This window comes from Cheilinus undulatus, linkage group 15 (genome assembly GCF_018320785.1).
Source record: "Cheilinus undulatus linkage group 15, ASM1832078v1, whole genome shotgun sequence".
Classification (NCBI taxonomy): Eukaryota; Metazoa; Chordata; class Actinopteri; order Labriformes; family Labridae; genus Cheilinus; species Cheilinus undulatus.
The window spans coordinates 12,389,453-12,406,137 of NC_054879.1; the positions used below are offsets into that span (position 1 = coordinate 12,389,453).

A 16,685-nucleotide genomic window follows, 5' to 3' on the forward strand; every position below is an offset into this window, starting at 1 on the left:
AAAAAAAAGGACATAAAAAGCCACAATTGGGGTTAGAGATATTGATTTTGTCATAAAAATGTTGAAAATTGTATTTTTAGAACAGTGGTAAAGGTACTTTTTAAATTTCAGTGAGTGTATAAGCACAGAAGATGATTAGGGCCATTAAATTGTATTTATTTGTTTTTTTTATTTGTTTTTTTTAATTCAAAGAAATGGTCAGAATTCTGAGAAAAAAAAAAATTAGAATTTTGTTTTTTTGTAGCCCCTAAGAATTCCAACTGTAAACACGGAATTGGGATTTTTTTTTTTTATTTAATTTAAAAAAAAAAGTAAAACTGCATGTCATGTTTTTTTTTTATATCCCGATTTCACTTTGGTACATTAGTTCTTAAAGGTAAAAAAAGATCTTTTAAAAAAATAAATAAATAAATTGGGCTTTAAAAATTACATTTTCATGCTGTGATCAGCAAGGCCCAGTTGTTTATTGCTTATTTCTTTCTGCATTTATCCAGCAACGCACTCAAAAGCGGAATACTACCAGAAAAATTCTGGGCTTTTCAGAAAGCATTCAGGGCTTAAGCCCCATAAACCATCCCCTCGCTCCTCCCATGCTTTAGAGCGCTCATGTATTTATAGATGAGAATATTGTAATATCAGGATAATTCAAAACTAATAAAGTTTAACATCCTAATAGAAAAATGACCTCAAACCTCAAGTTCCTAGAGTGAAAACTGCATGGCCTGAGCTGCCAGCATACGTGGGACGCGTCCTAACCACTAGGCCTTCTGCGCACTGTTAAAAGTGTATTCTGAACAAAAATAAAAACCAGACTTGATTTGTACTGCTTTTTAATGTGTTTTTCATCAGAAATAGTAAAAGCCATACAATGTAGCAAACCAAAAAAATGACAAAGCTCTATACAGGCATAGTAGCTCATTCACACACATTCTACAGTCCAGACTGATCTGTCGTAGTGGGCAGACGTTTCTGGAGTTTCTGTCTTGGCAAACAAATGATTAACATTCAGTTCAAAGTGGAGGGCACCCTTTTATTCTCAGCAAGCACTAAGAAGGCAAAAATATCGACTCTTTTGTCTCACAGGCCGGGTCGAGACACTGTTGTCAAATGAAAACCTGATAACTACTGATGGCATGTTTCTGGAAAGGGCTGAGAAGACTGGAGGATACTGTGTTTACATATTACAGTCAGCAGTGTTCAGCTTACAGTTTGAGTGGAGCATGCAAGCTCTTTCTAATAAATACTGGAAAAGCCCTGTAAGTGCTGTATTTTATTTATTTTAAAGGAGTACACTGATTTAAATGTATGCCCCTAAACTAACCCTTATTTAATTAGTTAGCATGCTGCCAGCTGTTACTAGAGCATCATAAAGGAGGGAGTTTGAATTCTTCTACTCATTCCTTGAATGGGACTTCAAAATCAGGGGTTAAAAAAGGTATTTGCTAAGAAAACTATTATACAAATCAACATAAAATCTTTCCTCTTTGATTAAATTCCTCATTAACTTCACAGCTAAAACACTGTATAAGGATAATATGTGGCTCCTTTTCCAATCATCTTTCTACCACAAGAGGGCAGCAAACACTAACTGATCAGACTGATTTCCCATTTAGATCATTTTAGGAAAAAAGGAGTCTGCCTCCACTTGATGCATGACATGAAATGTGTCCGAACCTTCTGCTTTTACACGTCTAAACACACTGATAATACTTCAACATTTAAGTGCTAAACTTGGACAACTTCTCCTCTCGACAGGTTTAAGTTAATACAATTATGTTGGCATCTTTTTAGGAAAAACTCCAATTTGGACATTTGTAACGACAATCTTTCATACAAAATATTCCCCCCTCTCTTTAAAAAAGCCTCCAAGAAAACAAGAATGTTAACAAAAGAAGTAATGCTGTGAAATAAACATTCAAAAACAACAGTGATACACTTTGAAATGCACACACTTTACATCTTATATGTCAACGCACTTCAGCCAGAATAAAAGCAATCTTTTCTTCTCGCATTCAGTAAATTTGATGTATACTTTATAATACATGTATACAGGATAACATAGAGCAACAAAGCAAAAAAATAAATATCTTAAGTCACTGTTTGGAAGTTTTTATATATATCTATATATGTATATTTATATGAATAGCTTACTTTTGGGTAGGGTGTGGGTGTTAACAGTTTTGGCCGGCTGACGCAAAGAGCTTTTTTCTATAAATTGAGACGTTTAAGATAGAAAAATGAAGATAGAGTGTAGCCAGAGGATATTTTTAATAAAGATCATCCTCTACAAGCAACTTTAGGCCCTTCAGTAGTGAGTGAAACGTTGCAGCTGTGAAATGAGAGCAGAATAATGGCGACTTTGAGTCGAGATTCTAATCTATGCTTGTTGGAAAAAATGTGCAGATGCAACAGTCTAAAGGTCTTCTTCTGGGTGTTTGCCTTGTATTCATATGATTCTACAACAGCACATTAGAGCCACTCTAAATCACAATTTAAAAATTAAGGGATTTGTAAATTTTCAAGAGAAAAACTTAGATTATAGAGTTGTAAATTTATGAGAAACCAAACCCAGACTTTTGGGGTTAAACAATACAGTAAACTTATGTGGAAAAACTTGAAATTATCTAATTTAAAGTGTCCTTAATTTGGGTGCACTGGTTGTGGGATTGATTCCTGGTCTCGGTGATGTCTTTCCCCCACTCTTTCCCCATATTTCTCTTCAGCTATCCTATCTAAATAAAGGCAAAAAGCCCCCAAAATAATCTTTTTAAAAAGTCCTAAATTTGCAGGAAAGAACTCAAATTTTGCCTGTTGGAGGAAAATCATATCAGATTAAGCAGTTGCCTTGCATAAATCCTGTATTTGAAAAAAATTCACTCTACACTGGAATTGAGCAAGAAGGAAACAATTGTGATTTAAGCCTATAATCATCACATTATCTTTAGCATCCTACCTTTGAAAAGACATTTCTGTAAACCGAGGCTATAGGTTGTTTGCAATCTGAGCCAATAGGTTAGCTGAGACCCTTTAACATCATAGAAATTCCTCATTTTGTCACAAACATGCTCTTAATTGATACAGTATTATAATATCAACCAAATAAACCTTGTGGGGGTAAGCAACCAAGAAATGATGCGCCATTCACGAACAAACCTGTTCTACAAAACTTCTCTCTAATATAGTAATGAGCGCCCAATTCAATCCCAGTTTTCTTTCCTCCATCCTTTGTCGTTATTTAGTCCACATTTAAATAGCCAAATGGGTACCAAACGAAGAGCCTCTGGGAACAAAATAACCAGCTCTACTGAGCTGAGCCAAATGATCTTGATCTATTAAAAGAGACTAATTTCTCATCACAACAAACAAGACTGGATGGACATAAGCTGAGGAAACACGCGTAAGATCAGAGTTTAACGTTCTAAACTATGACAAAAATACTAAACAAAACTGGTCACACAAGGCTTTAGATCCAGGCTTTAGGCTTTTTAATTCCTGCCTGCTGCCATTTCTCTCAGAGTTTTTTTTTTTCCTTTTTTTGTGTGTGAACATTTTACTACTTTCAGGACACAAAAGTAGCTCAAAACTAAGAATGTTTTTATTTCACACTTTGCTTGGCAAAGTTCTAATCAGCTAAAACATGGCTTTTTTGGTAATATTTTGTCTTTGCAGAAATCATCACTTGCCCCCCATCAGGAGTTAGTTCGCCATTGCCTACATGACGTCCTATTCAGAAGACAAGTCTGAACCAACCAGTGTTACTTGAAAATTTACTACTTTACAGTGTTATCATTTTTTAAACTTATTATCTTAAAGTTTCTGAGTTATCTAAGACAAAACTCACAACTTTTAAGTGAAATATTTCAAAGCTTTTCTCTTAAATTTACACATTTTTAAAACTCAAATACTCTGAATTTGGTTGCATGTGAATTTACGAGATAAAAACTGGATTTTGTGCAGAAAATTAGCTGATGCTTTGCTTTTTGTCTTTTTAGAGTGGCCCTAGCACACCTTTGTATAACACTTTAGACCTCAAACAGTCATATTTTTAAGTTTTTTTTTTTTTTTCTTATTTAGCGACACTACTGCATCAAACAGGAAGGACCTGTGGATCTTTAGAGAACAACCCTCTTTTCTAATTTGGCTATTTGCATATTTAAGACAGCCTGGAAGAGTTATAATCTTTTTTTTTTCTTACAAAGCTCTGCGTTACAAAATAAAGTCAGGCACCAAATGTCATCTATAACAGTCCTACTCATAAAGCAATCTAGAATATTTACAGAGACGTAACCGGCTGCAAACGGTGCCTGCAGCGGTGCAGAATTGACCTACAGTATCAGTACATACAGAAAAGAGACAGTTCAGTATTTTGATTAAGCAGCCATATTTGTTTTACAAAAAGAATACTTCTGACCCTCCGACAGTGGCACACTATACGTGCCCTGACTACTTTTTTAAAATCTTTGGTTGACCAGTCAAAAGCCTGATAGATTTACAATCCACCTTTACATCACACAACTTGACTTCTTCTTTAAAAAAATAAAAAAATGAGACAACTGCTAAAAAAATAACATTTGCACACACAATGTCATTCCCTCTTTCTGTTCATGTTTTACCCTGCCAGGGAGATCAGATCCACCTCCCGTCCCGTTGTCACACACAGCCCGCCCCATCCTGCACTTCCTCTGGTCCGTTCTCAAGTCCGCCCAAGAAGAAAAGCACATGCATGCAAGCCACTCGCTCTCGCATATACACTCTCATTCAGTCTGTCCTTGCTTACAGACAAACAGACACAACATAAATGTAAAAGAGCAGGAAAACTAAGGTGACGCTTAGAACCGAAGGCTTAAATGTCCAAAAGGAAAGTTAAGTGTCTGTGGTTAAAAGGAAAAGGGAATAACCAAAGGCATTTAAAAAAGCGCCAGGGTTTGCTGACAGCTTTCATCGTTTCTGCGAGGCGATCATCTTCGAGACGAAGCTGACGATGGCGCTGGCGGGCTGATCAGGGTCCATCTCAGCGAAGAGGTGGCTGACGTTGTCGGTTGTGCTTCCCTGCTTGCGTGCCACAAACCCAAACAGCCTGAAAAGACAAAGTAAGAGATGTAATAAAACAGTAAGAGCATCCATATCCAAGCACTGGACTGAGGATAAACTCAGTATTTTTGATTTAGCTGTGAATGGAGCAAATTTTACCAAATCACATAAATATAGATGATCTATAAATATAGATGACTAAGACCTATACTGTAAATAATGAGATATGACTCTGTCCAGATCCCCCAGCCCTGACTGTAGCAATGTTCACCGTTCAGCCTCATATAGAGAGTCTCATTACAAAAGGAGTACTTACTTGGCTGGGCCTCCCTCAGGTTTGTTCCATCTGTGAAAATTCAAAGGAAATTTTAAGTTAGGCTGAAATCACAGAGCTGATTTATGTGCTAATGTCTACTAATTTTAGTAATAGTTCGAGAAATGCTGTTTGTGAAAATCAGAGCCACTACAGCTGTGTGAAAAAACAGTGCAGACATGCACTTCTTTTGGTACAAGACTCAAAATTCTAGCATTTTCTAATGTGTGATCAAAAATACAGATCAGAGTTTGCCACACCAGTTCACAACTTCTACCTGATAAAAATCCTCTTCTCTAAATCAGCAGCTAGGTGAACTATTGATACTACATAACAGATAAATACCTGCTACTGATCAGCTTATGCCACATTATTTGCCAGAGTCCATCAATAGAGCGGATATCCCCTACCCCGGTTGTTCCCAACCATTTTTCCTTAGACCCCCCCTACTCGTATTTAAGGCAAAGCTGAGCCCCCCCAAAACATGCACAAAAAATTCTAAACATGTTGTTGAGCTGTTTCACTGATAAAACCCTAAGAAAATGGCTCCAAACGTTTTTTCTTACCAAAAGACCATTGTATAAACTGTTCATTAAGTGTTTTATCATTATTTTACCTAACATATGCTAATCTAACTATGACATCCTCAAAGCAGAGCGAGCAGAGCATTCCCCCTGAGGTCTTTGGTGCGCCTAGGGGATCCCGGACCCCAGGCTGGAAACCACTGCCCTACCCTATGTTGAACCAATGCATTAGTGCATCACTAGTAATAACAGAAATCATCCCAAAGTGGAGTAGAGTTGTGTTTAACAAATCATGACTTGATTTTCAAGTAATAATTTTGATGTTTCAGTACTTACTTTCTCTCCTGAGGGTCAATATCGCAGAACGTGACAGTGTTGCTTGGGTAGTGGCGTCGGAAGAAAAGCCTGAAAATGTAGCAAAACACAAAAAGACTTCATTAGAATTTAACTGTTTGGCTTAATTTTCAAGCTTTTAGCTTTCTCTATTTAAATACTTCTTTACCAGACCATGACAGATATAATAAATATCATAGCGTGTTTTATGCATATTCTTTTTGAATGACTTTGGATAACTATTTTATTGTTATTCATTGATGAATACTTTTCAGTATTTGCTTTTAAAAACAATGTTAGAATAGAGACCCAGAACTGTCTGCAGTAAAATCTCGAGAGGTTATACAATAAGAAGCTCTTGGACTTACTTCCTCTGGTTGTCAGTCAGCGTGATGCCTTGTGACGACACCTTGAAGTGCACGATAGTGGCAGTAGATGGAGAGGAGGCAGCCAGTGTCTCAGATATGGCCTTAGAAACAGCCTGAGGGCCCGTCAGGGACTCCATCTCCACTGAGTTGATGTACAGCACGTTGCATGCTGGGAAGAGAGCAGAAATACCACTTAGAAATCAGAGCTGTCAAAATTGGCACAAAGGGAGGCATTTTCAGTGGAGAAACTTGAGCTGCAGGTATTAATTCCAAAATAAACTAGTTAAAAATGTTATTAATGCTTCTTTTGGTCCTGGTCATGCAAAAAATATTAATTTCCTCTCATGCTGCTGGAACAAAGCTCGGGTCAAACAGTTTAAGAAACAAATCCATCCAAATCATTCCACATAAAAACATTCTGCCTGTTATGGAGGAAAAGCTAGGCACTAGTGTTAACAAACAAAGTCTAAAACACCTCAAGTAATTCTGTTGATAATCTGATATCAGTAAATGGTGCAGGTCTTAACATAAGCAATTGACAGACACATGGGATGCACATTCCAGGTGAGGGTTTCCAAGTAAAAGTGCACTGGGGTTTACCATGGGAATCAGCAGGGGCCCTCTGCACTGGGGTAACAAGGATGTGATGTTGTCAGTATGAGTGATCCATCAGAGTAAATACAGCAATGTGAGTCAGGATACATATATTTTAACATTCATGTCCTAATATCTCACAGCTGCTTTGGTTGAATTTAAATCTCAAAAACACAGATTGTCATCAGAGTTCATTTTTTTACCTGCTCCTTGTTTCAGCCTCTCAGCCAGTGGATTTGGTGCTGCTACTTCAGTCGTTTCCTCTAAGAGATCTACAGAAAACACGTGTGGGCAAGTAAGAAATTTTGCCTCACATCTACCTTTAATGTAGTTGTTTGCATAGAAATAACAAGTCATGTAGAAATGTTTGTATCACTGACCTGTAGCGGGGATAAGTAGTTTGCAGGGTAGGGCCAGGGGTGTGATGGCGTGTTGGTAGACCAAGGCAGACAGGCAGCCTGAAATAAAAACACAGGACAGCATAAGAAACAAACACTTACCTTTGAAAGAACATGTCACAGGAACTGAGCATGGTGTATTTGAACCTGCAGCGCTCATACAGGTCCTCAGGACCATTTATACAGGCCAAAGACCAGAGATTTACTTGCTGATTCACCTTAGGTTTGCATATACACGTCCAGGTATGCCATTAGCATTCTTGTAAATATACAAGAGAGTTCAGACCGCGATGTGTGCGATGTAAACTACAAACATGGAAACACTTAAGGAGGTTATTATAACATTAACTGAGATCAGAACTGACATACTATTATCAGTAATCAATAGTAACAACAGATCAGCTCAGACGGGTGGTCAGAACACATCAGCTGCACTTTGTTTCCAACATTTTTATCCGCACACATATATGTAATGCTGCCACTGTATGCATAACTAACACAAAAAGCCAAAGACACATTCAACTGAAAGTCACCACTTGCACAGTCACTTTTTTTACTGCAGCACTGTTCTTCTTTTTTATTATTTAACAGGTTTCTGAAACAGAAATATCCATCCCAACTGATCAGAAAGTAAGGATGTGGAGAATTATAACTTTGTTTATTAGTTTGTCTTTAAAACTCTCAGCCATTGTCATCTCTGCTGCTGTGACATTGCACCTCCACTTCCAAACTGCCTCTTGGAGTCATGTGATACAATACGATACGATACACTTTATTTTCCCATGAGGGAAATCTGTCGTGGAAGAACCCCCCCCATTTACTTACTTACAGCTTACAATACAAGCTTTCAAATAAGTATTAGTTTTGGCAACATTAGGCTCTGTCAACCTCTCTTGACAGTCTAAGCTTTGTACCCAACTGCACTGCTTTCAGCAATACTATTTAACAGACATGCTACATAACTGCAACTCAAACAACTATAAACAAGCATTCAGAGAAACAGCAAAAGACAATAATTATATAACATTTAACCAAACTGACAGTCCTCGTTTTTATTCCTGTTCTGGGAAGTTTCATAGAGAAATCACAACACCAAAACTTTGTTAAATAGTTATAGAATGAAAATGTTTAAGATAGAGGTAACACATAAAGACAGTTCATTATATTGAGATAAGAATCTAAAAGGAAGGAAGAAGGATAGGACACAAAGACGGACAAAAAAGTTCCCAGAAGTCAGCTTGGCCACTTTGGGATTTGGCAGAGGATCTTTGTGTTTCTGTGTTCTAGCACACAAACACACTGACTCAGACAAACAAACGTCATACAGCCTTGTTTTGTAATTAGTAGGCAGAACAAGAGTTAGATCCCTTCGGTCAATACTATAATTAGAGAAGAATTACATGTTGGAAAACTTGGAGAGAGCTGCAGATCTGTTTCAGACACAGAGGCAGAGAAGGAGCGTTCATGTTTGAGTTTTTCTCTTTTTAAACTCTTCCTTCCTTTACAATCATGTGTTTAAATGTGAGTTTGTAGTTCAGACTGAAAGATCACAGCAGGTTTTAACTTACCAAAGTAAGGCTCGTTGGGACAACCCTTCAGCTTCACTCCTTTAGGGCTGCTCTCAATCAGGAAGTGCCTCACCAGCTCATTAGCAACGTCCCCTACAGCAACAAAAAAGGACAGGGGCCCATGAGACATCACCTCAAAGATTCATTATTTAGATATCAGGTTCTTCACTCAGACCTAAGACCAAAATACTGGGGAAGAAAAGCTCTGATGTCACCCAGCTAAATAGTTGATATATGGGTAGCAGCTTTGAAATAGACATGCATGTAAAACCAACATCCTAACCCTTACCTTTCTTGCTCTGATGCACAGAGGGTGGGGGAGAAGCCACCTTCATGGCCAGACCATAAGCTCCCCTGAACGAGTGACTGTCCCGAATAACAAAAGCTCCAGGTTCCCTCTCTCTGAGCAGGCCAATAGCTGGAATACAGATGACATCCAGTTATTTTAAATGATCTGAACATTAATTATGAGATTAGGTCTGAGCTGCACAATAAGGAGAGAAAAACATCTTTTTGGTCATTTTCACTGATTTTAAAAAAGATAAAGAATTAATGGGGCATTGTCTTCTTGCTTTACGTCTTTTTTCTTCATGCAACAATGATATTTTGCTTTTTATTTAACTGAGTTGTTGTTAAAATGTGCTTTACAAATAAACTTGCTTTGCATTGCCTTAACTATCAGTTTAAGTGGGTCCACTTGTATATTTTAAGAATGCTTTTTGTCTTGCATCTGCATTCAACTAATGGCAATTTCAGATTAAATGCATGGTGGCCAGGTCTCAGCAGCATCAAGGCTTGATTTTCATTTAATTTGCATGGTAAAACATTCAGGGCTTTCAGACTGCCTGCATGACTGCCTATGGACCATGAACCAGATGTCCTTCACACACAGAAAATCTAGAGAGTAGAAGACTTGCCTATTTTTTTAATCTGAGCCATGTGTGTCTCTGGGCCAAAATTGAGAAGAAAATGATCAATAGAGACTCATATTTACCTTGTTTTACCAGATATCGACAGCCACATCGGTCAAACATGTTAACAATGTGTGTCTCCATGACCCTGATGAAGGCCACAAGTGCAAATTGTCTGCCTAATAAAGTTGTCTGAACTTCAACTGTTGCTGGAGCTTCCTGTTTTCACATTGGTAAAACAGGGCAAATTAGCATATATAGGGTGAGAGAGTGGGGGAAGACATGCACCAAACAGTGCCAAAACCAGGAATCGATCCTAGGACCAATGCGTTGAGGACCCCAGCCTTTGTATATGGGTGCTTGCTCTACCCACTATGCTAAACTGCACCCAGTCTCTGCAAATTAAGCATAACTTCTGCTTGTGATCTTCTGAGTCTTTTAAGAAGGTAGCCCTTAGGGGTCCAAGATCACGCCGGCATGATTTCATCGTGCCCTACTTTTGTCACATGACAACATGAAAACAAAGCGACATTCTGCATTGCAACCACTTTGTGTGGAAAGCATGATCTTTAAGCTTTCTTTCAGTTTTTGTCTGAAGTCAATAGGCCAAGTAAAACAGGAAACATGATCATTTTAATTTGACATAAAAATTTATGCTACACATAGGGGACAGTCGGCCATGCTATACAGGACTGGCACTGGTATTTTTTCATAATTTCTTCATATTGTAATTTCTTTTTTAAAATGAAGATATATTGTTTTCAATACCAGTTTATAAAAATCAATTTTTGTGGGGTATTGTGTTTTTGGAGGCCCTATACAATGAATTAAAATAAAAAATATAAAAATTTATTAGACCACCTCCCAAAGTAAGGTTTATGCCACAGCTGCCCTAAATTAACAGCATTGGTAAAAATTGGTAAAACCAAAATCATTTTTTTATGTTTCTGCAATGGTTAATACACCAATATGTAGAAGCTCTTTAACCCAAATGATACTTTTAAAGCAAAAATATAATTATTATTGTTATCCATGAATTTTCAAATTTACTGATTTAAAAAAACTGAAAAAATAGTAAAGCACATTATTGTTTCTTGATTAATATGTCAAATAATAGTTATTTGCTTGCATTCCTGAACAGAAAAATGAGTTTTAGTGGTTGAATGTTATGCTTGATTAATTTCTGACTTCTCAGAGAAGCCCAGTGAGCCGGCTCAAATTTGGGTATAAAAAGGTGAATTCAGTTTGAAATTCTTCATTCCTGTTCAAAATGGTAAAACGTGGAGAGCTCACTGAAAATGAAGAGTCCGCATTAAAGCACTTCATGATGCTGGTCTCTGAAACAGGTGGTCTAATAAATTTGTTAAGTACTGTATATATAGTTTTCATTTTATAAAGTTGAGGTAATGCCAGAAAGGATTATACCAAACATGAGCATGGCATACATTTTCTGAGTGGATTATTTTGTCAAAAGAAAATTAATAAAATGGCAAAATAGCCAGTGGACCTCTAACAATTAAGGGAAATTTTGCTTTGAAAGTGTTATCAGTGCTGGTTGGGACGGCCTGGTGCAGCAAGCCTAATCATTGTTACCCACAGCTTAACAGGATGGTGTCTTGTCCTGAGTAGATGGAGGTTTGTGGGGTTGCTGCAGTATTTTACCTTGTTTTTGCATGCTCCCAACTCCATGGTGTTTTGATCAATCAGAAAACTTTGTTGTCAGTTTTTGTTGCAGTGGATAGCGTGTCATCCATACTTTTTTGGGGGGGGGGTTACATTTCTCTGAATGATTGTCATTACAAGGATCAATCATAATAACTTTTGAAAAAACATTTAGAATAAGAATTTTATTCTGTACATACAGATGCAAAATGTACTTGATTTGGTAAGATTAGGGCCTGTTGGAAAAAAAGTTAGTTACAAGGAACTCAGATGGTGAATAGTTGGCACAGATATAGTTATATCTGCTTAAAAAAATGAAACAAATATAAAATATGAAGATGTAGTGTTGAATCAATGAGAATGGTAAAGCTTGTCCTTTAAACTGCACTAGGGAATATGGCTAAAAGACTTTAGAGGTCAGAGAAAGTCAGCGAGTTTCAGGATAAAGTGAAACTAAAACAAATGTCCTGAATCAGTTTGAAAAACTGCCGTCGCCTGTGTTTAATAAAAGAACAACTTCCAACATGACACTTTGTTTAGGACACTCCATTGTTCAGATTCATTACTTCACCGTTTAAGTTCAATGACTCAGCTCGTCCATATGTGATAGTTTAAGGAAGGAAGATGGATGAGATGAGCAACACATGCAGATGTTTTCTAATTCTGTACATGTGGTGTGGCTTTTCTTCTGGGAGCACATGGCACTAAGTATAAACTGTGAGTGTGATGTCACTGCACTGACGCATGTGCTTATATTTAACATGGTACATCCAATACTGGCCATGAGCAGATGCAGAAATCTTTAGACGTTGACCTAACAACTAATCATGTGTTCAGAGATGTGTCTATAACTGTAAATGCATGTTTTGAGGCTTATGTAACCATGAATATCAAACTGTTGCATTGTTTGCATTCATTTATCAGCAGTGTTTAGTCTCCTAAACCACCTTAGAATTTTTTTTTAAATACCCTAACAGAATCAATATAGACCCATATAGTAGGATGATTTTTACCTAACTGGAATACAATAACGTCCAGACAAATGTGTTTCAAATCACCAAAAACTACAACATCAGTTGAAAAGAGCCATCCAAATGTTGGTGTTTGGTTAAAAGAAAGGTGGAAATCAAAGAGCAAGACAAACAAATAAATGTGCCTAAAGGCTGTTTGAAGGGAAAGTCCCTAAGAATCTCACCTTGCTCCCTGGAAATGTCTGGCTTGTACCAGTACTTGGATGTGTCTTGGACAAACTTGACATTGAGCCTGCTCTCTGGACTGCCATCTGCAAGAAGACGAGGAATGTCATAGATTGTCACAGAATAACATAACATAAGCATAAAATGTCAAATATATAGCCACTGCATTGCTGAAAAAACTATGAAAGAATCAGCCTACCTTGTACAGTATGACTGCAGACAATTTATACAATGATTCACCTTAAAAACTTAGAATGCATTCGTTATTATCTTCTAAACTGCTGATGATGCTTTGCATGCTAACCTCTACAAAGTTCTCTCTGTATTCAGGAGCTGTGTGCTTAAATTGGACTAAATGTATCACAAAAACAACCTTGCAAAACAGATGGATTGGCCAGACTATGTCATTAATTTTTTTCTAAATCTTGCACAGCTCATGTCTGCATTGTTTGTAGCAAACCAGATGCTGTCTGGGCCAATCAGCTTCATTTGAGAAGAACAAGGAGGTAGCTTCAGGAAGGGTTTAGTTGTACTGTGAGCCAACAGCAACTTCCATGTTACTCACAGTTAGCTTAGTGGTGTACGGCAGCAGTTTTAACACAACTGGACAACATTTCTTTATACTTTGAAGAGCAAGAAACAGCATTAAACACTTTCCATGGCGGAAAAGATGTTTCTGCCCCTGCGCCAACCTGCTTCGACATGAGTTTGCAAGAGTTACAGGGGAAAGGGGGCAGGGGGTGTAGCATTTGTCCGTATATACAAAGGGAGCTGGTGGGGCAGTTAGCTTGGCTGTAGCATTGGTATAGCGGCAGTTTAATCAGAACTGGACCACATTTCTTTATTAAAACAAGAGCAAAGAGCCAAACTGTAAGCTCTTCTTGGTGGAGAAGAAGTTTTCTCTCTTCTCCTGACCGACCACGGCACTTAATCCACATCATAATCCACAGCTCCTAAACTACGGTAGTGTTTACCGGTTGGTTTTTTGGAGCGCTGTGTGTGCGTTCTACTACATGACATTTTGTCGCTCTGATTGGCCGGTGATGAATGTGACAGAACATCTGTCCAGTCCCCATCAGACATTTTTTTTCTTTTTAACCCTGCCCTTCCCAGACACCATGATAGCAGGCTATCCCAGATGAATGTGAAATATCCATGCAATGGATATATGAAACAGTCTATCTAGTCTATCAGGTTATCACAAAAAATGTGGTTGCAAACACACTAGGGATGGACGAGCAAGGCAGTTATACAAAAGTCAATGGAAATTTGTCAGTTAAAATTTAAATAACTGCAGCTGCCCATACACATTTTTTGCCTCATATGCAAATATGATAACAGACTAATCCAACAGAAAGGAAAAGAAATGCACTAATTTGCACAGGCTTCCTGTTTTTTAAAGCACAGAGGGATGAAGACTGATACCGCCTGTACTTAAAGCTTGACCTCAAAAATGAGGTTTAAACCAAACCATGACCTTTATGAACCTCTCCTGTTTAATAACATTGAGAAAACAGCATAAATGGGCAACAGTCCCCCTTAGATGGTGGCCAGTAAGCCACTCGACTGATTTGAGTTTCTTCTTGTTAGGTAAATAAATAAAGGTTGCAAAATGAGCCCTTACCTGGCATGTTGAACCTTGAGAAGTCTGAGAGAGTGTGGAAGTATCCAGGAGTTCCTCCTCCACTCATCGGGGACATGATCTTCCCGTTCATCGTGCCATAAGACAGCGCTCCGTTTGGTCTGTCACCACTTGACATGCGCCTCTTTTCTGGAAGCTGTGGCTGGAAACTTGGTGCAGGACTACCCTGCCTGAAGCCCGAACCCATCCCCATCATCCCCCCATCCTGGTAGCCTGCAGGCGAGATGGGGAAGGAAGGAGTTGGTGGGCCCTGGTAGCCTGAAGAGCTGCTCTGTCGGGACAGGTTCCCATGTCTCTCATCTGGGGTGGTGTATCCACTGTGCATGGGGTGACGGTCCAAACTGGGGCTTCTTTGGGACACCTGGGACACAGATGGATGACGTCCCAGCACTGGACTCCCTTGAGTATGTGTCATAGATGGCTGTCGACTGAGCACAGGACTGCTCTGCATAGGCTGGCCCAAGGACGGCTGTCTGCTGAGGATTGGGCTCCGCTGAGACCCCTGGCCCAGAGAGGTCTGTCTGCTGAGGACTGGGCTGCTCTGAGCTCCCTGAGACGGACGACGACCAAGAATGGGACTGCTACCCAGCCCTACCATACCCACATCTAAACCATTGGCTGGTGCTGCTTGCTGACCCAAAATGGGACCGTCCTGATTAGGACTGGAGTGCTGCTGAAGAGCAGGGCTGTGGATGTTTATCCTGTGCTGTGCAAGGGGGCTTCCATGGCTGAGTGTGATCTGGGAGGGTTCTGAAAGGGGTGGGCTGGGATCTGACAGCCCGTAGCTCCCTGATACAGTGCTGGGGCCAAGGTAGGACAGTGTAGGGGTAGTAGTGCCAAGGTAGGAAGAGGTGGGAGAGCTAGAATCCAGGTAGGAAGGAGTGGGGGTATTCAGGACTTGATATGAGGGGGTTGGAGTGGGGTTGGCACTCTCTGTTGCCTGGGAACGGAAGCCTGAATCAGTAGTGGGTTGGGACGGAGTGCTGACGCTGCTCTCAGCTAAGGGTTGTTCACTGGAAGACAATGGAAAAACATCAAGACACATTACATTTAGTATGCAATTAAAAAAAGCCTTGAATTATTATATCAATATAACTAGAGAATCAATATATTCTAAAACAAAAGTCCAAAGACATAAAAAAAGCAGTGATATGTGTTTTATGTCTGGGAAGTGAGAAATCATGCTTTAAGAGCAAAAGTGGTTAAGAAAGTTTTTACTGATAATTCTTGGATAAATTTTAACATTAGCACAGATGGACAGCTGAAGGGATGTTGGTTATGCTTTGAACCTCACTGTGGGAAAACCATTTATCCTTTTGACTTTAAATCTTTTCCGTGAGGAAGAGGAGATGTGTGGCTACATTTTAAAGTTTGGCTGGTTTCTGTGGACCAAATAACTTCCAGGACAGCACTTTGTTTGGGAAGTATCGCTTCCATTCAAAACAGCTTTCATGCTCTAGAATGTGAGATCATCACTCTAAGCCTCTCCACTTACTGCCATTGTAAAAGTCTGAGAGAGCCGAAATCTGCATCAAGTTTGAAACGTGCGGAAGAAGAAGAAGAATCATAAAGAACTGGATATCAACAGTGTGGATGCTTACTCAGCATCCCTCCTAAATAGACAGCAAAACTGACGGTGTGAATTTAACTCATACAGAGTAAAATTTAACATTTTAAAGTATCTATATTGGTCCAAACTAAAGGCACATTCTCACCAGAGCTGTTTTGTCTGCTTTAAACGAACTCTAGTCCGTTTTTCCTCAGATAGTCCGGTTTGTTTGGAGTGGTGTGAAAGCTCACATGAACTCTGGTGCGGACCAAACAAGCAGACTCTAGTCTGCTTGAAAACAGGGGGTCTTGGTCCGCTTCCAAACAAACTCTGGTGCAGTTCGTTTGAGGTGTGAAAGCAAAGCGGACCAAGTTGTGAACCAATGGCAGGAAGTGGCATAAAGCATAATGATATATGGATTTATATGTGATTTAATACATTCAAATACATGTCGGTACCTCACTTGGCGTCTGTGTAGCCATAGCAACATGTTGTAGTCAGTGCTGATTTATTCGTGTCATGTAAAGAACAACATGCTGGAAAGCTCACCAGCTCACTGCCTGCTCGTAATGCCCCAGCGTAAATTTTGTTTTTTT

At 38.9% G+C, this 16,685-nt stretch overlaps 1 protein-coding gene across 10 annotated transcripts in view; it reads right to left on the reverse strand.

Annotated features, from left to right (window-relative positions):
* Positions 1-813: 813 nt before the first annotated feature.
* Positions 814-16,685, reverse strand: part of tns1b (tensin 1b) — a 319,315-nt gene continuing 303,443 nt past the window's right edge. For 8 of the 10 annotated variants that reach the window (XM_041806324.1, XM_041806328.1, XM_041806327.1 and 5 more), the window contains 11 exons: positions 14,523-15,553; positions 12,898-12,984; positions 9,419-9,547; positions 9,130-9,222; positions 7,544-7,621; positions 7,367-7,435; positions 7,170-7,196; positions 6,570-6,738; positions 6,205-6,273; positions 5,348-5,377; positions 814-5,077 (listed from right to left, as the gene is read on the reverse strand). In XM_041806324.1, coding sequence (XP_041662258.1) covers positions 4,939-5,077; positions 5,348-5,377; positions 6,205-6,273; positions 6,570-6,738; positions 7,170-7,196; positions 7,367-7,435; positions 7,544-7,621; positions 9,130-9,222; positions 9,419-9,547; positions 12,898-12,984; positions 14,523-15,553 — 1,921 coding nt within the window. In that variant the 3' untranslated portion in view covers positions 814-4,938. The remainder of the gene's footprint in view (positions 5,078-5,347; positions 5,378-6,204; positions 6,274-6,569; positions 6,739-7,169; positions 7,197-7,366; positions 7,436-7,543; positions 7,622-9,129; positions 9,223-9,418; positions 9,548-12,897; positions 12,985-14,522; positions 15,554-16,685) is intronic. The other 2 variants (XM_041806332.1, XM_041806326.1) reach the window with 1 other exon arrangement.